This window comes from Notolepis coatsorum (genome assembly GCF_963971535.1).
Source record: "Notolepis coatsorum genome assembly, chromosome: 13".
Classification (NCBI taxonomy): domain Eukaryota; kingdom Metazoa; phylum Chordata; class Actinopteri; order Aulopiformes; family Paralepididae; genus Notolepis; species Notolepis coatsorum.
In genome coordinates, this window is record NC_140177.1 from 53,389,036 (window position 1) to 53,411,724 (window position 22,689).

At 41.7% G+C, this 22,689-nt stretch overlaps 1 protein-coding gene across 1 annotated transcript in view; it reads left to right on the top strand.

Annotated features, from left to right (window-relative positions):
• The window catches only part of adgrl2b.1 (adhesion G protein-coupled receptor L2b, tandem duplicate 1), a 144,605-nt gene that overhangs the window by 109,602 nt on the left and 12,314 nt on the right, over positions 1–22,689 (top strand). Inside the window, 7 exon segments of the mRNA XM_084327664.1 lie at positions 1,580–1,667; positions 3,934–4,139; positions 5,403–5,576; positions 8,315–8,524; positions 13,972–14,192; positions 15,036–15,102; positions 21,050–21,141. Coding sequence (XP_084183790.1) covers positions 1,580–1,667; positions 3,934–4,139; positions 5,403–5,576; positions 8,315–8,524; positions 13,972–14,192; positions 15,036–15,102; positions 21,050–21,141 — 1,058 coding nt within the window.

Genomic DNA, 22,689 nt, shown 5'->3' on the forward strand with positions numbered 1-22,689 from the left:
AGTAAGAATGGTAAGAGCTGCCATGGATACCTGTTGTACGGTAGCTACTGTGTGAGCGCGGTCATCTCTTTTGTCTAGACTTTTATTTATTCTTTCATTCTGTGAGATTGTTATTCACAGTATAATTATTATATATTTTTTCTTTATTTAACCAGGAAAAAGTCGAATTGAGTTTGAAAATCTCTTTTACAAGAGCGACCTGGCCGTGACAGGCAGCAGCACAATGTACAGGGTTGAAGACATAAAAACATCCAACAATTTCCAATAAAATACAAAAGAAATGACAGAACCAAAAAAAAAAAAAAAAACATACAGTATCAATATTTGTCACATGTCATCAATATCAGCGTTTATACAGGGGCAGTAAAAAAATCTAAACATCTGCAGCCAGTCATTAATTTAAATACTTTAATGTTAATTCGGGGACCCTGATGTTCTCGTCATAAATCCATCAATATAGACCCTATTAATTAATGTTGTGTTCTTTTTTTAAATGTAGCCAAGAGTAAAGACCATAACCCTATCAAAACAGCAGTCAAAGTGTATATTTTCAGCACTACGTTTGTTTACCGATGATTTAAATCTTTTTCGAAAATAAGAGTTTCTCTGAATAATGTGAATTCTCTGTGCATTGCATCGGAGAAACGCAAGGAAATGACTAAATCCAGATGTAACACTGACATTGGAAAGAGAGATTTGGCCCTATCCATAGATGTATGACTTGGCCATAATAAGGTCATTTATAGGCCTGATATTCTACAGTATATTATATATTCAAATGGATTATAATTCAGTACTGTATCTACAAATCCTTCTGTTTAATCATCTTCCCTTTATTCATTTGCTTAGATATTTGTACACTTGATCTCAAGAAGGTACTGAATGAGCTCAGTGAGCGAAATATGAACACCTGCAATTTTAACATGGTGTTATTCACTGTCAAAGATGCAAAGAAAAATGATAATTTATATTCTCCTTTGTTTCATTGTGATTTACTCAAGCATAGTAACAGACACAGTGGGCCTCATTCATGAAGCGATATAAGAACAGATTTCGTTCTTAACTAGCATTTCCTCTTATTTTGTTCTTACCTGGGATTCAGCAATGTTTTCTTATTGTTGCTTTTCTCTCAGGCAAGATCAAATTCTAAGAGTGGTCCAGAGCACTCTTACATTTAAAAAAAAAAGGCATACCATTCACAATAATAATAATAATACATCAGATTTATATAGCGCTTTTCCTAATGCTCAAAGACACTTTACAAAACAAACAATATAATACAATACAGTTTTAGTAGATAAAAGAAAAAAATATATATAAAATGGTGAGAGAGGAAGGAGTTCATGGGTTGAAAGCAAACCATTGGTCAATTGCCCCCAAATACAGTACCCCCAAATACGACTTTATAAACCCAGAACTTGTGTGTTCTGCTTCTGAAATGGATTATATATTGCTGTTAGAACAGTTAGATGCTGGCTGCAGGCCGTACACATAGAACGCATACAACCTCTCCTCCCCTCTCTCCTCTCCTCTCTTCTCTGCTCCACACCTAAAGTTCTGAGCGAACTCTGGGTTTTAGCCACAGCCTGTGTGGTGGAACGGCGTGGTACTGTGTGGCATGAGCACTGCACCTCTGGCCACAGGGACATTTCAGAGAGAGATGACGGGTGACAGATCCGGTATTTCCGAACCGATAGGCGATGCGATGAGCACACACACACACATGCACTGAGTCGCAAGTCGTGAGACGTGTGTGTGTGTCATTTTGAGATCAGTCGCGCAAATCGCTTCCTGTTGAATATATCAGACAGGGATCAGATGCCGAACCACGGCTGTTTTACACACGCCTCATTTGCCTTATAAGGAGATTGTGGGCATGTCTGTATGCAAATGTATTTAGCGCGAGCGCGCATTTGAGTTTAAGAATGCGTGGGATTCATCATGCAAATCTCTGGGTAAGCACAGATTTCGACGTTAAGAACGGCTTGATGAATGTGGCGGTGGCTTTTCTTATTGTTCTCTTAAGCAAGAATATAAGAAAAATAATAAGAGAGTATTGTTGAATGAGGCCCAATATTTCTGACACTGGGAATACATTCCATGTGGTCCATAGATGTTCCTAGATGTTCCTAGGCTAGATACCAATAACATGCAAATTGACCTTGTAGAAGTGGAGCAATCTTCTATTTACTTGGGCATGTACTTTTAGGTGGATTTTCTGAAAATTAACAGGTTTTTTGCATCCAGTGAGACCAGCTCCCGAAGATTCAGATAATTTTGCAACTGATTCCAAGCAGAGGGAGAAGCATATTTAAACACCCTTTTTTCTCAATTCAGTACAGGCTTCAGGGACAGATAGTAGGAATAAGTCCTGGGAGCGAAGACAATAACTCCCATACTTCAATGAAGGATGTAGATCTGTAGGTCAGATGGAAGCAAACCAAGAATATCCTTATGAATAGAAATAATGCTAATGATTATGTCTACGGGGGGACAAGGCAGACCTCATTGCTCCATGGTAGACAGTATCCATCCAGTGCATGTATTGTAGGTATTGCAAATATGCATGTATTTATATAACATCACCATAGTCCAGCACAAACATAAAAGTGCCAGTAACAAGTCTCCTTTTGGCCTCGAAGGAAAAGCAAGACTTGTTTTGAAAATAGAAACCCAACTTGTTTTCACCAATTGCAGAATGTGAGGCTTAAAAGAGAGAGAATCATCAATTGTGATTCCTAGATATTTGTCTTCAGATACAGACTCGATCTCAGAGCCTGAAAAGTGGTGATAAATGGAAGATTCAGTGGCTTTGTCTTTGCATTTGAAAACAGGAGTTTTGTTTTGTCAGCATTCAAAACTAGTTTTAAATCACACAGGGTGAGTTGTACAGTACTAAAAGCATGTTGTAGCTGACAAGCAGGCATCGCAAACATTTTGATCAAGACTGTTGATATAGTGTATATAGTGAATAGGAGTGGTCCCAGAAGGCAGAAGCGATCCCTGGGGCACACCCTTAGATACAAAGGAGCTAGAAGTGTTACCTTCAGCCGGCACACACTGAGATCTGCCTAATAGATCATTTTCAAACCAACAGACTTAAAAGAGCTGCACAGTGAAGCTTCAAAGATTCAATACAATCATTAACTACTTTTGCTGTAGTCTTGTTTTTTTTTTACCTGATTGAAAATCAGACAAAATGTTTAGTAAATAAAAACTCATTATTATTTTACTAGAATGTGTGAAACACATTTATTTATATAATTATTATTGCTTAGCCTTTGAGTCTGAGAGTTATGTTCGTTTGTGTGTGCGTGTGTGTGCGTGTGTGTGTGTGTGTCTGCCTGTGTCTGTGCGTGCGTGTCCTTGTTTTCCTATACTTTGCCCACACTTGGAAGGAAAACAACATTTCTTTGTCCTTGTTGGGGACATTTCACAAGAAATGAAAACATGGCGGTGGTGTGTGGGCGTGTGTCCCTGTGCGTGCATGCTTGCATGTGAGTGTGTGTGTGTGTGTGTGCATGCCTGCGTGTGTGAGTGTGTGCATGCTTGCGCGCATGTTTGTGTGTGTATGTGGTGTATCTTCTTGGTCTTTCTTGTCTACATTGTTTCTCCAGACTCTAGTACTTCTGTACAGCACTTTGATTCATGATACTTCTTTTTAATATGCACTTTATAAATACAGTTTACTTGTCTGGACACAATATGTAACTTTAACTGCTTTATACATTTTCATGTAAAAAGACTTCGTTTGACTCCCGAACGTCACTTGGTTTGACTTGTCTTGACCGTATGAAATCAGTTGCTTCCTACAGAAATTTTACTCGACTCAATACAAAAAACAGACAATGTCAGTCAGTGAGTTTGAAACTGAAAAGTAATTGATCTCACTTGTTCGCGTGTTTGATCACTTTCCTCGTCGCCGTTTTGCAGGCGTGGCCAAGCTGGTGTTTGTCCTCTACAAGCACCTGGGTCAGTTCCTCAGCACGGAGAACGCCACCCTGAGGAGGGGGGACGACCCGAGCAGACGCAACCTCTCCCTGACCATCAACTCCCACATCCTGTCCGCCTCCATCACCAAGGAGTCCAGCCGCGTGTTCGTGTCCGACCCAGTGATCTTCACCCTGGAGCACCTGGACGTAAGCTCCTCCTAGGACTTCCCCCAGAGCCAGAGTCAGAGCCAGAGGCACACTCTTTATTGTCACCAACACTCTTTACAGCAGAGACAATTATTTGGTTTGTCGCACTCTCAACCCTGCAGCAGCAACAACAATAGGATAGGATGAAAAATAGGAAAATAGAATAAAGATGAAAAGCTCTACAATTATACCACGTGGGCTACAATAGTCTATAGTCTAGTACAAGACTATACATGTTGATGAAGGAAGTGCCAGTGCTTTAATATACTGCATTAGTCCAATTAGACTACTCAACAGAGGCCGATGAGCAACCGAGCAATCAACATAATGTGGTGGGAGGATAGTTGAATACCTCAGGCAAAGAATCCAAGATCATCTCATTTCTTGAGATGAACAATCTTGTCAAACCTTATTATCTTAAGGTGTTGTGTCTTCATTGACTGCTAAAGACAATAGAGGTTGAGTACTTTCAGGCGATATATCACGTTCATTAGATCCAAGCGATTGGGATTGACTTTACAGCTGAAAATACATACATGAGCCCAAAAACGGGAGTTATATGGTTCTGTTGCCTGAAGGGCTCAGTTAGTGATAATGAACGACACGACGTGTGGAATGAATGTAGCGAGTGAGCATCAGTCCTGTCTGTCCGCTTCCATCTACGCTGAGAAATGAAGGGATCATCACTGACATCTTTCACCTCCACTTACATGATTGTCATTATAGAGATTGGTGATCTATAAATCACAAGACCGTAAAGGCATGTTTCAATGGTGTACACCACATCTCTACATTTCCAATCATTTGCGAGCTAGTTAACGGCCGTACTACAAAGGGTTACCGCTTTCACTACCACACTACAGGAGATGAACCCTTTCACTAGCACACAACAAAGGTTAACCATCTGTGGTGTGGTAGTGACAGAGTTCATATTCTGTAGTGTGGTAGTGAAAGGGTTAAAGTCACTATGTGTACTACGGTATTTGATCATTTGGAATGAGGATCTGCCACATACACATAATGTGGAATAAGCTCAATTTTAAAGCTAGAACAAAGACCAGAGTTATCGTTGGATAGAAAACACCAGGTACTGTACCAGCCATTTTAGTGTATCGGCAAAATAACGAAATTGTGCTCCACACGTTTATTCCACATTATTTGTATGTGGTTGAGTGAACATGGTCCTCATTCCAAATGATTGAGTATCACACATAGCACACAACACCTAACGGTTTGTTGCTCTGTTTTCTTTGTCTTCAACAGAAGGAGCACTACTACAACCCCAACTGTTCCTTCTGGAACTACTCGGAGAGAAGCATGATGGGCTACTGGTCCACTCAGGGCTGTAAGCTGCTGGACACCAACAAGAGCCACACCACCTGCTCCTGCAGTCACCTGACCAACTTTGCCATCCTCATGCAGCACCGGGGGAACGTGGTGAGTGTGGCCCTCGCCGCGTACCGGAGCAGCAACCGCCTCTTTTCTTTATCTGTTGCAGGCACTTGTTCTTCCATCCTCTCCAAAGTGTTTATGTAAACATGACAAGAACAAGAATGGCAGAGTCCAGAGAATATAATTAGATTATTGTTGGAGGAGAGGAGAGACGGGTAGGGCTGGGGGGGGGTAGTGAGGTATTGTGGAGAAAGAGAAACGGAAGGCAGCTGTCACTTTCTTTGCCGAGGGCGAGGGGTAGAGATTGAGGACTAAGATTGTAAGCACTATACCATTATAGGAAATAAATTACATTTTACCTATGGTCCGTGACTAATAGCCTTCCTTCGCAGACGTATGTCGCCGGGAATCATGGGAAACGGCACATGGTTAGTTCTCATTTGCATTTCCACTCGACTTGAAGTGGCGCAGGATCCATTTGGCGGCGAAGAAATTCAATTACAATCCAATTACACAATAAATATGGTGTGCAGTGAGAGCATCTACACCAGTAATAAACGCGGAGCGTAAGTTTCGCGGTTCATGTAATAATACGTCCCGAAACTCATGAAGTCCTGTCCCTGTCATCTGGTTTAACCTCAACTTTAACCATAGGCTGAAACCAGAGCCCACGGGGGCTAAGCTTAGCCTCACACCAAACCCCCCTGCACCTCACTCCAACTACAAGTCCTACTCCTCAATAAAATTACAAATATCACAGAAGCAATTACCTCGCTTTCTGACCACCATATCCTTGAGTGATATTCGGCATGGTGGTGGTGAGGGAGACTTTTGGACCACGCCTTGTGTGCCCGTGCTGAAATGTGTTCAGTTTCATAGGCTTTGACACACACTGTGATCTGCCCCCCTTTGGTGGAGAAAAGCCACATGGCCACCGCCGTTTGTGACAGTTTGCTAATGACTCGACACGCCACAACGCGGCCCGTGGCCCACATGATGTGATCCTAACCTCGTCACTCAGCGGGGGATGTCAGTCGTCGTTAGACACGGGACGGCACGAGACACAAAGGGACAGGGCACGAGACACAAAGGGACAGGGACACTCGAGATGCAGCCTGGGACAAAATCTCATTCTCTTTAACAACATCAGTGTTCCACCTTTGACATGAGGTGACTTATATCCTGCCCTGGCTGGTTTTATTACAATGACAGCAACTGTTATTAATCACATTTCGGTTTGCTCTTTTCATAACACCTTTTATGAGCCACAGCACTAAAGGTAATTGGATTTTGAAAGTGAAAATTGACCCCAAAACACAATATTCACGTTTCCCCTATAATCACAGTGAGTTTAGTTACCGGTAACTTGTGTATCTGAAAAAGGAATTAAAGAAACAAGAATAATAAAAAGTAATAAATTAGAAATAAAAGAAGATATCTACTCTGATCTGTGATGACATTAAGCCACAGACCAAGCAGCGCTTGCTGGAGTTCTAATAGCAGAGAATACAAGACCAACATCGTTGTCTCAAACAGTCCGAAGATCTGCCTCTCATACAGCAGCTGCAGAATGTGTGACTCCATGACGTCATAGATTGTAATCTTGGTTCTTCGGTTTCTCTGGTTTTGGGAGAGATTGACAAACACAACTTGTTTAAAATTGTACATTGGATTTTAAATGGGTTTCATGGGGTGCAAGGCTGATGGAACTTACTTGGTGCATGAAAACACAGTGTCAACTCTCAATACATTAGGGCTGACCCCTATTAATCGATTAGTCGACTAATCGGTCGAAAGGAGCCGTAGTCGACTGGCCAACCTCTTAGTCGAATATAATAAAAAAATAAATTATATATATATATATATATATATATATATATATATTTTTTTTTTTTATCATTCTTTCCAAAAGAAAAGAGGCCTAGAAGCGTGGCTAATGCTAATGGCACACATACCAGAGGCTAACTGCCTACGAAAACAGGCACAGAGGCACTGAAAGAGGATTTTACCCATCTAATGAACACACTAGACTAGACAAATATCAAGATGTATCCATCAATGGACCAATTGCATGCTTTTGCAGAGGACAAGAAGCCTTCAGTCGACTCCTTCAGACATTAAGCAGCCCAAATGGAATGATAAAAAAATAAAATATTACATTTTTTCTTTTTTCATTTTTTTTTAAGTCGACCAATAGTCGACTAACGGCAAATTTTGGCCAATCCTAGTCGACCATCCAAATCCTTAGTCGGGGACAGCCCTACAATACATATATATATTTTTTTAATAACTAGAATGTCACTCAGAGAGATGCAACACCCACTCTACCACGACTGTAAACCTATAACAAGTAGATTGAGGAGACTCATTGTAATATTGTGCAGTCCAACCTCACTCCCCACCTTGATGTCCCTCAGTTAGAAATCTTGCCGGGCGCCAAGATCCAGGTACTTGGTCCGTACTTCAAAGCCAATGGCTAAAACCTTGACCTTGACCTTGATCAGTGCCATTGATCTCTGACTGATTTGAAAAAGTTCAATAGTGCAGGTCGTTGGCTGTATGAGCCAAATCAGTTAAGAAATGCGAGAGTTATCACAGTTACGGACAGACACACACACAGATGAGTGACAGCGCTTCGCACACAGGTGTAATAATAAAATTAAACTTCATGCGACAGCAACGATATGTGAATTCTGTCTTGAGGTGGATTTTCCTTTATGATCACATCACTTATCAGCAGGGAGTCGTACGCTAACCCCGCAGTGTCGCTCTGTGTCCACCAGGGTGAGGGGAGCGTCCATGAGCTCCTGCTCACAGTCATCACCAGGATGGGGATCGCCGTGTCTCTGGTCTGCCTGGCCATCAGCCTCTTCACCTTCTGCTTCTTCAGAGGGCTGCAGAGCGACCGCAACACCATCCACAAGAACCTCTGCCTCAACCTCTTCATTGGTGAACTGGTCTTCCTCGTGGGCATCAACATGACTGAACCAAAGGTACCAACTGAATTACACTGTGCATGCAGAGTCGAATGTTTTCATGTTTATCCTGTTAAGCTGTAGGCTGTATTTCGCCTAAAGGTACATGCCTAAGTAAATGGAAGATTGCTCCACTTCTGCAAGGTCAATTTGCATGTTCTTGGTATCTAGGAACATCTAGGGACATGGGGGTATGTATTTCCAGTGTCAGAAATATTGTGTCAGTTACTAGGCTGAGTAAATTGTAATGAAGAAAAGGAGAATATAAATGATGATTTATGATTTTTGCATCTTTGATCATGTTAAATCTGCGGGGCACGAGAAAATGCTCACTGAGCTCATTCACCACCTTATTGAGATCATGTGTACAAAGAATCGAAGCAAATTAACCGCGGGAAGATGATTAAACAGAAGGATTTGTAGATACAGTAATTAATGATAATCGATTTTAATTATAAATTCATATTTGACCTTGAACTTGACCTTGACCTTATTATGGCCAAATCATACATCTATGGATAGGGAAAATGCTCCTCTTTCCAATGGCAGGGTTGAATCTGGATTTAGTCATTTCCTTGCGGTTTTTACGATAATTAGCATTTTCCGATAAATTCGTATTTCCGATAAATTGTATAAAACATCTGTAAAAATGAAAATATACACTTTGACTACTGTTTTTGATAGGGTTATGGTCTTTACTCTTGGCTACAATTTTCTTTTTTAAACATTAACCTCTTAACATCCAAGGGCCCACATGTGGACGATTCTTTGCCGACCTCTAGTGGCTCGGGTGTGCATTTCTTTTAATACAATATATGGATAGAATTAAAGCCCTATTTGTTGCCTGTCGGTTGCCCTTTCAGGTGACAAAATCCGTTCAGCGGTTCTCGAGTTACATGCCGATATGTGAGGCGTGCCCCAAAGTATGCAAAAGTACACATTACCACCCCGACTCCCGGGGCTCTAGCTCCGTCAATCATTTGGCGATCTCGAAAATCTTTGCACAGGGTTGTAGCCAATGAGTGTGGCTTTCCAAGGATACCCCATGCTATGATAATTGGGGATCTAATACGGTCTCTATTGATCGATGTATGATAAAGAAAAGCAGGCTTTAAGGCTTTGTATGTCAACCCACTGCGAGAGTGGTAGATATAAGTATTTAACTACTGCTACTATTGTTACTACTACTACTACTACTACTACTACTACTACTACTACTACTACTACTACTACTATTACTACTATTACTACTAATTAATACTAACATTTTGAAGGAAATATCCCACGTCAGCAAAACAAAGGAGATGATTGTGGACTTTAGGAGGTCGGGGGTCAGGGACTACAGCCCCCTCAGCATCGACGGGGCACCGGTTGAGAGAGTGAACAGTTTTAAGTACCTCGGAGTCCACATATCCGAGGACTTGGCATGGCAACGCCTCTACTTCCTCAGGCGCCTAAGGAAGTTCCAAGTCAGTCAGAAGATCCTTAAGAACTTCTACTCATGCACAATAGAGAGCATCCTGACTGGCAATATCACCTCCTGGTTTGGGAATAGCACCGCACAAGACCGTAGCAGACTACAGAGAGTGGCCCGTTCAGCCGAACGCACAATTGGAGGGGGGCTTCCCACTCTCCAGGACATTTACAACAAGCGGTGCATGGGTAAGGCTAAGAGAATTATCAAAGACTCCAGGCACCCAAACAACTGCCTCTTTGAACTGCTGCGGTCAGGCAAGCGATACCGGAGTCTCATGGCAAGCACAGAGAGACTCAGAAGAAGCTTCTATCCCCAGGCCATCAGGATGCTCAACGAACAATAACACTATGTAACAACCATCAAATGCACTCACAGCACACACGTCCACACGCACACACTCACTTTAAACAAACAACTCACTGCAGCACCCACTTTACCCACTTTAGAACACCTAAACACACTTTATATTTATTGGTAAAGAATTTGCACTACAACCCATACCTCATTACACCTTACTGTAAATTGTACCTAAATTGTACCTCATCCCATTTCTGCTTTGTAGGGCTGTCTTAAATACTTCGAAGCTTCGAACATAAAAAAAAGAATCAAAGTTAAAAAAAATATATATAAATTTTTTTCCAAATTTGTTTTACTTCGATTTGTGTGTGTGTGTGTGTGTGTGGGTGTGTGTGTGCGCGCATGGGACCATTGGGTGGGGCCGGGGGACAAATACACTGGAGGAAAGTAACCCAGCTCAGCACTGCCCAAATTATATCATCACTATTGCCTGTTTGAAGGATATCATCCTCAAACACATATACGTCTACATGCCTTGTAGAATTCCACACATAAGAAAGAAAGATACTGGGATAAATAAACAAAATAGGAAATAAAATGTAGAAATGCATGCAATACATAAATAAATATGAATCTCCATATATGAAATAGAACATTTAGATAAGGTGCTACTGAGATGTTTTGGTGAGTTCTTTGTTTTTTTGTGGAAGTAGCCCTTCTTAAAAATGCATGAACATTCACTGATAATTGGTCTGTAGTGGAGTCTACAAGGTCTACATTGCCGGACCATGTAGAATCCGGACCTTGTAGACTGACATAATTCTGTGCATAGTTTAGTCTACACAGGCCATATTTCAAATAATCAAAATCTTACTTCATTCATCTTAAACATTCTTGATTTGGGGGATTGGTAGTTCCCATGAAATCTGAAGTTGTTCAAACGACAACAGCGATCCACCTTGAATTAAATCACACAGCCGAGTGAAACCTTGTTGGCTGCGTCACAGTCACGAAAGGGGCTACTTAATTCTAGGGCTGACCCCTATTAATCGATTAGTCGACTAATCGGTCGAAAGAGGCCGTAGTCGACTGGCCAACATCTTAGTCGAATATAATAAAAAAAAATATATATATATATAATTTTTTTCAAAAGAAAATAGGCATAGAAGCGTGGCTAACGCTAATGGCACGCATACCAGAGGCTAACTGCCTAAGAAAACAGGCACAGAGGCACTGAAAGAGGATTTCACCCATCTAATGAACACACTATACTAGACAAATATAAGATAAGATATTCCTTTATTGATCCCCTTGGGGAAATTCAGGCATCATAGCAGCATGGGGTTGAGGGGGGGGGGGTACAGGTAGTAAAACAACACAGTATACAGGTAGTAAAAAACAACACAGGCAGTGTAAACAAATTGATCAATATGGTCAATATAATTTACTATCTGACTAGCTGAGGAATATTCACATTATTCACAGTGTCACATAAGGTGCAGTATGCATGAGGTAGTGTTATAATTTACTATCTACTGAGTATACATTATTCACAGTATCACGGTATCCACTGAAATATACATTATTCACAGTATCACAGTATCACAGTATCCACATAGGGTGCAGTAAGCCTAAGGTAGTGTAGGTTGTCCTCCTTGGGTTCCTATAAGTCCCAGGTCAATGTCTGGTAGCAGTCAAGATGTATCCATCAGTGGACCAATTGCATGCTTTTGCAGAGGACAAGAAGCCTTCAGTCGACTCCTTCAGACATTAAGCACCCCCCACAGCCCAAATGGAATGTGATAAAAAATTAAAATTAAAAAAAAATTAAAAAATTAAAAATATTATATTTTTTTTCTTTTTTTTTAGTCGACCAACGGCAAATTTTGGCCAATCCTAGTCGACCATCCAAATCCTTAGTCGGGGACAGCCCTACTTAATTCATTAACCAATCCACTTTATTTATAGAGCACATTTAAAAACAACAAAGTTTGGGGCACGAATAACATTCGGTCGTTATTTGCCGAATGTCTTCCCCCCACTCTGTCTCCCATTCCTCCTCTGTCTCTCTCTACTGGACTGCCCAGTAGTAATAAAGCGATAAAAACACCAAAAAATAAATCTTTAAAAAAATTTAAAACAACAAAGTTTACCAAAGTGCTGTACAAGTCCCACAACATAAGATAAAAAATAAAAATAAAAAAAATCTTTTTTGAATTTTTTCCCCCCGAAGCTTCGAATTAAAATCGAAGCTCGGCCCCGAAGCTTCGATTGCCAAAAAAAGCTTAGAAGGTCAGCCCTACTGCTTTGCACTGTATAGTATATTGTATGGTAACTCAGTTACTTCTACTCTGCATTGAACATTGTATATACTGAACACTTTTGTCTACGTACTTGACTTCTATTTTATACTTGCTATACTTATTTTATACTTATCTATTTTTGTCTAGCACAGTCTCTGGAGCGTAACAGAAAGAAGCATTTTGTATAAAAGTATTCTGTACTTCTGTATGACAACTAATAAAGAAACTTGAAACTTGAGGGATTTATCTATATCTGTATATATCCATACCTACTCTTATTAGTAAAAACCACTGGCTAGTATGGTTTACTACCATAGTGTATTCATACTTGTACCACTATTATATAATAATAATAATAATGTACATACATTAGCTTAGCATATTTATAATTTATGTTTAAATATACTCAATGCTGTCAATTTAATAGGAAGTAATTGTAATAGGAAGTAACCACCAACCACTTAAACATCACCTTCAGAGGTCAGAGGACTGAATGCGCCCAAGCATTGAAATACAAGAATCTCATAGAATCTGTACCTTTTTTATATTTAAGTATGTTCAATATCAAATACCTTCACGTTTACTTAAATAGTCAAGTCAATTTAATTTAATTTGTATAGCTCTTAATCACAGTTACATGTCTCAAATGGCTTTAGAGGCTCATATTTTGAATGGAGGTATTGTACTTTTAGAGTACTATTCTATCTATTTGTACTTTTACTTAAAGCTGCAATAACTATTAACTAACTACTGTTTTTTTTCACATTTTCAAAATATCTGTCATCAGAAGGTCTTGTCGAGTCATGGTGTCCTACTCAAACAACTCACACTAGCAGTGGCCAGTCTGTTGTTATTCCATCTTTTATTTTCTTCGACAAACCCCTATTTTATAAACAAATGCATTTAAAACGTATAATTACATCAATATTGTGCTGTCAGAACAGTATTGTGTTTGTAGGTGAAGTACTTAAGAAAAAAAAGTAATACATACATTCTTTTATTTAAAGTTATAAGTATGGGATGCTCGATATTGGCTTTTTTACAGATACCGATATACCGATATTGTCCAACTCTTAATTTCCGATACCGATATTTTCCGATATCACATTTTAATGCCGATATCGGCCGATAATATCGGTAGGCCGATAATATCGGACATCCCTAGTTATAAGTATGTATTATTGTTGAAATCTTGTAATCCATGCACAAACAATATATTTTAGTTCTGCAGGTCTCTCAGGCATTTTTATGTTGATACCCGATTATGTTTATAGTGGCGACTCGCGGCCCCCTAGTGAACCATGATTGCGGTGTTTAAGTAAAGGACCTGTGTACCTTTTCCCACCACAGTCCTCAGCATATAACTGTGTAAATGTACTCCCTCTCAGCTGGTGTGCTCCATCATCGCCGGCGTTCTTCACTTCTGCTTCCTGGCCGCCTTCGCCTGGATGTGCCTGGAGGGCGTCCAGCTGTACCTCATGCTGGTGGAGGTGTTCGAGAGCGAGTTCTCCCGCAGGAAGTACTACTACGTCTCCGGGTACCTCTTCCCGGCCGCGGTGGTGGGCATCTCGGCGGCCATCGACTACCGGAGTTACGGGACCCAGCGGGCGTAAGTGTGACTGACGCCTCCCTTTTGTTTTGTCGCTGGTGTTGGTGTGAGAATCACAAGTGTCGGAGTTCTCCTAGCACCTCCTAGGTCGACTAGCGACCGCGACGGGCCAGAGAGACGTACGTGCTAATGAACATCACAGAGACCAGCCTCCCCCTCTGCCTCCCGGCACATTTACACCCCGTCACCACCAAGAGGAAAGGCTGTGGGCAAAACGGCGACATTAATGAAGTCCCTTTTTTCCCTCTTTTTTCTTCTTCTATTCTTTATTTAAGCATAATTGTACCTCCTTCTTTCACTTTGCTTTACTTTACTCCACTGGTCATCATTAGAGCAGCAGGTTACGTGATTTGTAAAGAAAATAATTTAAAATAAACTTTACTCGCTAGTTTTTTTGCTACACTTCATGACCTTAGTGCCCAGCATATGTTTAATTTCTCCCCGTTTTCCGATGACAACCCGGAGGCTGAGATAAAGATACTGTGTACAAGACTGTTTACTGTTTAGAGGCCAGGGGCTTACGGAGTCAGACAGGTCCTCATTTGTACACATTTGCAGACTGTGAAGTCATGAGTCCAGCCCTGCTGGCTGTCGGGGGCCCTGGCTTCTCGTCGTGGCGCGGGGCCAGAGTTGGTTCAAGGTCAGGTTTTTCCTCCCCGTGGTCAGGAGGAATTGCTATTCCGTCGCCGTAGCCCCATCGTCTATCTAGCTCCGCTTGTTGCTGATCGATGAGATACAACTTTGTTTTGGCAAGAAGAAGGATTTTATGTGCCTGAAAGGTCGGATTCCTATAACAACAAAGTAAAAAAACTCAAATTAAACCTCACGTTTTCTGTCCTGCAGGTGCTGGCTGAGGGTTGATAACCACTTCATCTGGAGCTTCATTGGACCTGTAACCTTTATAATAATGGTAAGCTGCAATGGAGGTGTGTCAGAGGACACTTTTTGTTTTCTCCCCGGGAAGATGTGAAAAATGTGTATAGATTTTTTCTCCCCTCCCCTCCCCTCCCTGGGCTGGAGGCCACTTAGCTCTGCTTTCTCAGATCAATTTGCATGAAAGGAAAACGGCCCCATTATCGCTGACACAAGGACATCTGTGTCCATTCAGCTATGAACAATCCTGTGGAATCGGACATGTGTGTGAGCGGCAGCAGCAACTTATAGCGTTCTGGGTCGGTGGGGTAGTAAGCACACCCAGAAAGCACTCACCCCCTGCCCCCCCCCTGCGCCTCCGTCCCCCTCCTGCAATCAAGAGGGGAGATTGTCTCAGGCATGAAGGTAATTTGCTCAGTGAGGGGGGGGGTTGCTGGGGGAAGAGGGAGAACATGGGAATAATGAGTCGGTGGGCCAAACAGCCATTACCACAGCTCAGAGCCCCGATGTGGATCATGACACATCCCCAGCCAATCACAGTGGACGGACATCTCCATCTTCACCTTTTAATATTTCATTTGGTGCGCTTTCACACACACACACACACACACACACACACACACACACACACACACACACACACACACACACACACACACACACACACTCGGGGGTCAAGGACTACAGCCCCCTCAGCATCGACGGGGCACCAGTTGAGAGAGTGAACAGTTTCAAGTACCTCGGAGCCCACATATCCGAGGACTTGACATGGACCACACACATTGACAGTGTTGTGAAGAAGGCACGACAACGCCTCTACTTCCTCAGGCGCCTAAGGAAGTTCCAAGTCAGTCAGAAGATCCTTAGGAACTTCTACTCATGTACAATAGAGAGCATCCTGACCGGCAACATCACCTCCTGGTTTGGGAATAGCACTGCACAAGACCGTAGCAGACTACAAAGAGTGACACGTTCAGCCGAACGCACAATTAGAGGGGGGCTTCCCACCCTCCAGAACATTTACAACAAGCGGTGCAAGGGGAAGGCTAAGAGAATTATTAAGGACTCGAGCCACCCGAACAACTGCCTCTTTGAACTGCTGCCGTCAGGCAAGCGATACCGGAGTCTTATGGCGAGCACAGAAAGACTCAGAAGGAGCTTCTATCCCCAGGCCATCAGGCTGCTAAACGAACAATAATCGCTAAACGAACAATAATCACTATGCAACAACCATCAAATGCACACAGCACACACACCCACACGCACACACACACTCACTCAAACAAACAACACACTGCAGCACCCACTTTCCACACTTTAGATCACACAAACACACTTACACTTTATATTTATTGATAAAGGATTTGCACTACAACTCGTACACCTACTGTGAATTGTACCTAAACTGCACCTTGTCCATTTATGCCTTGCACTATATAGTATTGTATATTAGTACACTGCACAGTATTGTATATTGTATGGTAACTACGTCTACGAACATTGTACATATGTCTAAACTGAACACTGTGACCTCTTTTTTTTTTCTTCTAATTTTTACTATGTTTTTATTTCATACTTATCTTGTCATGCACAGTCTCTGGAGCGCAACAGTAAGAAGCATTTTGTACAAAAGTATTCTGTACTTCTGTATGACAACTATTAAAGAAACTTGAAACTTGAACACACACACACACACATTAAACGCACAATAAGCACACGTGCAAAGCCGTGAACAAACACGTTTTGTATCAGTATTGGCACATATGGTAGCGTACATGTAAATGTGTACATACTGCAGACAGACGCACACACACACACACACACCCCTGGGGAAGCGTTGTGTCGGCACTGATGGGTTCTTGTGTTGTATTTGGCGAGGATGTGAGAGCTCAGGATATGGCGGCGGGGGGGCCCCCTTGGAGACTAGGTGCACAGAGGGGAGTCCATATGCAGTTGGCTTCAGCTTTCTGCAGACTGCCTGCCTGCCTTGTCTTTGCCTGCCTGCCTGTCTGTCTGTCTCATCAGATCTGTGTCATCACTTGCGGCTGTGTTAGATGCATCTCCAGCCGCTCGTGTCATGCGGACGTAAGTCGGCCCCGGTGCCACCGGCCCGGGAGACGTAACTCACCGTTGCTCTTAAAGGAACACGCCAACATTTTGGGAAATTAGCTTACCGTCTTCTCCAGAGAGAGACAAGGAGATAGATACCAGTTTCCTCTCTGTGCGTTCAGTATAAGGCTATCTCGCTGCATGTTAGCCTAGCTTAGCACAATGAATGGAAGCAGACATGGCCGGTTAGCCTTCGGGAGAGGTGTTATTTGGACAATGCCTAGGCTAACCGTTCATGTCCGCTTCCATTCATTGTGCTAAGCTAGGCTAACATGCAGCCAGATAGCTTTCTACTGAACGCACAGAGAGGAAACTGGTATCTATCGTCTTGTCTCTCTCTGGAGAAGACGATAAGCAAATTTCCCAAAATGTTGGCGTGTTCTTTAAAGCTGTGATCTAAAAGCTCCTTCTACTGTATTTTCCTCTGTTATTGGCTTATTTTCCCTCCCTTTCCTGATCTCGCTCTCCCTCTTTGTCTCCATTAAAAAAAATTATAATAAAAAAATATTCTTTATGAGATTCTTTATATTGGATTGAGTCTTGAGAATGTTGCTGAGTTGAGTTCACAAGGGTCCACAGTCGGGAGCATTCGTTTTGTAGATTCAGCCCACAAGAATGTGTTTGATAATCTGGGATCACCACTGTACACCTGGATCGGTACGCTTTGCTTTTCTTGCCCAAACCGACTTCGTTTTTGTCATTTCTTTCCTCGCACGTAGATCGGTCTGGGTTTCAGAATAAATATGCCAGGGGCTGATTAGGGGGAAACCTTTAATAACTTCAAAAGCAGGATACAATTTATTATTATTTTACTGAAGTGCTTTCCCGCAGTTTAATATGGTAGCAAGCCAGACTGAAGCGTATCCCCTCCCTTTCCCTTGGCGGCAGTGGGCCCTCCAGTGCTTACCATACAGAGAAACATTCTGCGAAGGCATGAAAACCTTGTCTTGGACGTACTGTATAGCTTTGAGTACGCCGCTGTTTTTCCTGGCCTCTGACATTATTTCTAAAATATAGCGGTCTTTGCTCTGTCCTTTCCGCTCTTGTGTTTTTCTGGAGACGTGCGTGCGTGTGTGTGTGTGCGTGCGTGCGTGCTGTTTTGGCTGTATTCGATTTATATTCCCATACTCTGATGAGGAATAACACTGGTATGTTTGGCACCAAGCTACCTGGCCAGAGCCTGGGGTTGTGTATAATGTCAGCGACAAGAGAGGAAAGAAGACTGGGAGGTCGTTCATCATGTTGAGCTGGGTGCAAAGTAGACCAAAGCAGTCCCTTTTTTCCCCTCTCTTTTTGGAAGGTACTGTAGTGTACTGCTGATGATTTGCACTGAGAGGCGTTGAAGTTTCATGTCCCAGTTGGTTAAGAGCATGCCAGCGTTCGCACCGAAAACCCATTATAGATTAAGCAATATCCTACAACCACAGTATGAGTCGATGTGAAATGTAGGTGGTGCCAGGGTGCGAGTTTCTGGGGGAGGGGGTTTCCCTACCCCTGCTTTAGACGTCCCACACCTCTGGTCATTAATTTTTATCGCTGGTGGGGATGCGATTTATCCCCCCTTCTGGTAGTCTATAATAGACTATCATTCATTCTTGCATTGAATTAAATACTAAATATTTTCTCAACGTCAGCAGTCTACACCCTGTTGCTAGTGCCTCCTTTCTCCAAGAGGCTACTGTGAGCTGTATTGTTGGCCACAGTTTGAGTAACTACAGCCAAGCACTTTCAGTTTCACTGGCCTCTGCAGCTGAAGATGCGCTCTGACCGGTGTGTGATTTGGACCAGAGGATTTGATGCAGCGTGGATCTTGTGAAGAGCGAGATTAAAATGAAAGTGAATTTCTCTCTTGACATGCAGGGAGTTTTCTAAAACATCCTCTTTGTCAGAAGGCTCTAAGCGGCGCATTCTAGCAAGAAATATAAATTCCTCAAAAGGCCTGTATGACGCACTGCACTCTCTATGGTGCTGAAAACGTGTCTCGGATTTGTGTTTTGGAAGCTGTAAGCGGTAAGCGCCCATTAACAGCAATAAAGACATCATTTTTGTTCTGTTCTGCAGTATTGCTGCTTCTTAGCCTATTTTACCTACTTTGCCTACTGAGCATTTAAGACATGAATTAAATATATACGTTATGTTGTCCTGCATTTGGTCACCCTACAGGATGAAAAGGGAGCAAACCATTGCATTATATTTCGGAAAGCATCTGTTTGAAAGTAAAACATGCCCTGTTGAGAATACATTCCAAGTGCTTTCAAAGTGCTTGAGGGCAACTCCCTCGATTTAGACAAATTAAAACAAACGAACTAACAAACTAAACAGAAAACAACGTTCTATTGCATTGTATGGGCTGTCTTAAATACTTCGAAGCTTCGAAGCTTCGTTCGATGGGCATGGGATTTGAATATGAAAATAAAATTTGATTATTAAAAAAAGAAAAAAAAAAAAATTATTTGTAATATTTTTTTTCTAAATCAACTCTGCCTCTCTTTGTTAACTACAACAAGCAATGCTGTTTGTTATTTAAGATGAGGTCGAACTCTGCACTGACAGATTTGTGTTCATTGTGCTGCTTTTATAAAGCCTCAAATGACGGCTTACAATATTTCATGAAAGCAAAGTGTTTCGTTTGTCTAAGATTTAAAAAGGTTTAAACTTTACAGCACTGACCAAGTTGAACAAAGTGCTGTACAAGTCCCACAACGTAAAAAAATAAATAGAATAAAAAATGTAAATGTATTTTATTTTTTTTATTATTTCGAAGCTTCGAATTAAAATCGAATCTTGGCCCGAAGCTTCGAATTCCAAAACGAAATTCTAAGGTCAGCCTTAATTGTATGAGATGTGTAAGTATAATTTATATGGCCTACATTAAAGGTATTTCTTTAACCGCCCACGCCCTTGTTTATTATTATTAAGGCTGTCAAAGTTAACACGTTTTGACACGTAGTGTGTGTGTGTGTGTGTGTGTGTGTGTGTGTGTGTGTGTGTGTGTGTGAGAGAGAGAGAGAGAGAGAGAGAGGGGGTGAGAGATGAGGAAGGGACAAGAGAGAAAGAGAGCTGGGAGAGTGTGTGAGAGAGAGAGGCCTTGTGTGTAAATGTAATAAGTTCCTAACGTTTATTTTTCCCCCTATTATTTCACGTACACTTTATTCATTGTTTTAAATTATTATTTTCTTTTAAGTTATTTTGTGCATCACTCTGTTTTGAATTTGATGCAAATTTGCAATGCATGAGGGTCATCCTTTTGTGTTAAATGGCTTTATATTTATTGATAAAGGATTTGCACTACAACTCGTACACCTTACTGTAAATTGTACCTAAATTGTACCTCATCCCATTACACTGCATAGTATATTGTATATTATATGGTAACTCAGTTACGTCTATTCTGCATCGAACATTGTACATATGTCTATACTGAACACTGTGACCTAATTTTTTACTTCTAATTTACATGCTATACTATGTTATTTCATACTTATCTTGTCTAGCACAGTCTCTGGAGCGTAACAGTAAGAAGCATTTTGTATAAAAGTATTCTGTACTTCTGTATGACAACTATTAAAGAAACTTGCATAAAGCAAGCATTTGTTGACTCATGTTGATAATTAAAAGTTGGAAAATATCTGTTTAAGGTAGATTTAGAACAGATAAAAAATATGCGATTAATTTGTGATTCATCGCAAGTTAACTATGGACAATCATGCGATTAATCCGATTAAATATTTTAATCGATTGACAGCCTTAATTATTATTATTATTCATATTTTTTTATAAATCGCACCCTGTGTGGTAGGCCTACTATATCAGATTATTGCCCTTCTAAATATGTGGACTAGTTAATGTGCTGATGTGCCTCTTGTTTTCAACAGCTCAATATCTTCTTCCTGGTGGTGACGCTGTACAAGATGATGAAGCACTCCACCTCCATGAAACCAGACTCGTCCAGGCTGGGAGGTATCAGGTGAGGGCTGTCAATCTGGAAGATCAGGTGTGAGGTATCAGGTGAGGGCTGTCAATCTGGAAGATCAGGTGTGAGGTATCAGGTGAGGGCTGTCAATCTGGAAGATCAGGTGTGAGGTATCAGGTGAGGGCTGTCAATCTGGAAGATCAGGTGTGAGGTATCAGGTGAGGGCTGTCAATCTGGAAGATCAGGTGTGAGGTATCAGGTGAGGGCTGTCAATCTGGAAGATCAGGTGTGAGGTATCAGGTGAGGGCTGTCAATCTGGAAGATCAGGTGGGAGGTATCAGGTGAGGGCTGTCAATCTGGAAGATCAGGTGGGAGGTATCAGGTGAGGGCTGTCAATCTGGAAGATCAGGTAGGAGGTATCCGGTGAGGGCTGTCAATCTGGAAGATCAGGTGGCCTGCAGTAACTCTGACATGGGATGGGGGATCAAGGGGGTCGGGGGGGGCAGTTATAAAGTGAAAAGAAAAGTAATATGTGACATTCCTTGTCTTGTTTTGCAATTTCACGTTTGACCTCACTTTTTTAAAGACCCCTCGTCTTTAAAGCAGCCCAGACCCAATATCTTTCCTTTCAGATCTTATTCTCATCCTCAGGTGATGCAGTTTTAGCTAATTGTAAGAGGGCACAGTGTTTAGGTTATATTTCCTCTTTTATTTCTTTCATAATTGCATTTCTGCAACCTCCTAGTATCTGTTGCTCCTGTGTTGGCATGGTTTACACAGCCCCCCCATGCGCGCCCTCGCCCCTGGAAATCCTGGCGCAAAACATGGCTTGTAGATTTAAAAGGGCGGAGAAGCTGGAAAAGGAGCTTGTCTCGTCTCTAGCAGCCAACACGGCAGATAGATGAAAGACATGGTCCCTGAGCATCTCCATGCCTGTAACCTGTTCAACAATATATAGGAGATACCGGTCCATACATGCCAAGAGTACAAGATTTAAGAACAGTTTTTTCCCTCAAGCAGTTAGACTGTTAAATACTCATTGACTGTCCCCTCACATGCACCATGCACTTACCACTGCACTTGATAATCTCTGATTACCACCCATTATGCACTTTATTATTTAAAATATTCTGTTATGTAGAGTGTTATATGTGTTATGTGTTCATGTATGTATACCGGTATATGTACTACGGTCTGTGGGAGCTCCCCTGAAATTTCGTTGTATACTGTGCAATGACAATTCAAAGTCTATTCTATTCTATTCTAATATGAGGCCAGATCCACATAATGCTGCTCGGCCCGTTCTCCTTTCAGACATTCTTTTGAGGTGGTCTTTTTTTGTTTTGTTCTCTTGTTTTAAACCACAAAAGCCATTTCATTGACCATATTCACACGGTGGCCATTTTGCTCTTATGTCGTGCTCAAGTTGTGATTCCTTTCCACCCTGTTCCCACTTTGGGTGTATTGTGTTATCGGAGTGTTTAGGTTTCAAGAAAAGCTGCGTTCTTGCAGAGAGTGACTCTTTCAAACAAATAATTCAAGGTCGACAACTCGACTCATTGGCTGTCTAATTAATTGGGGTCCACCTCCAGTCCTTATTTA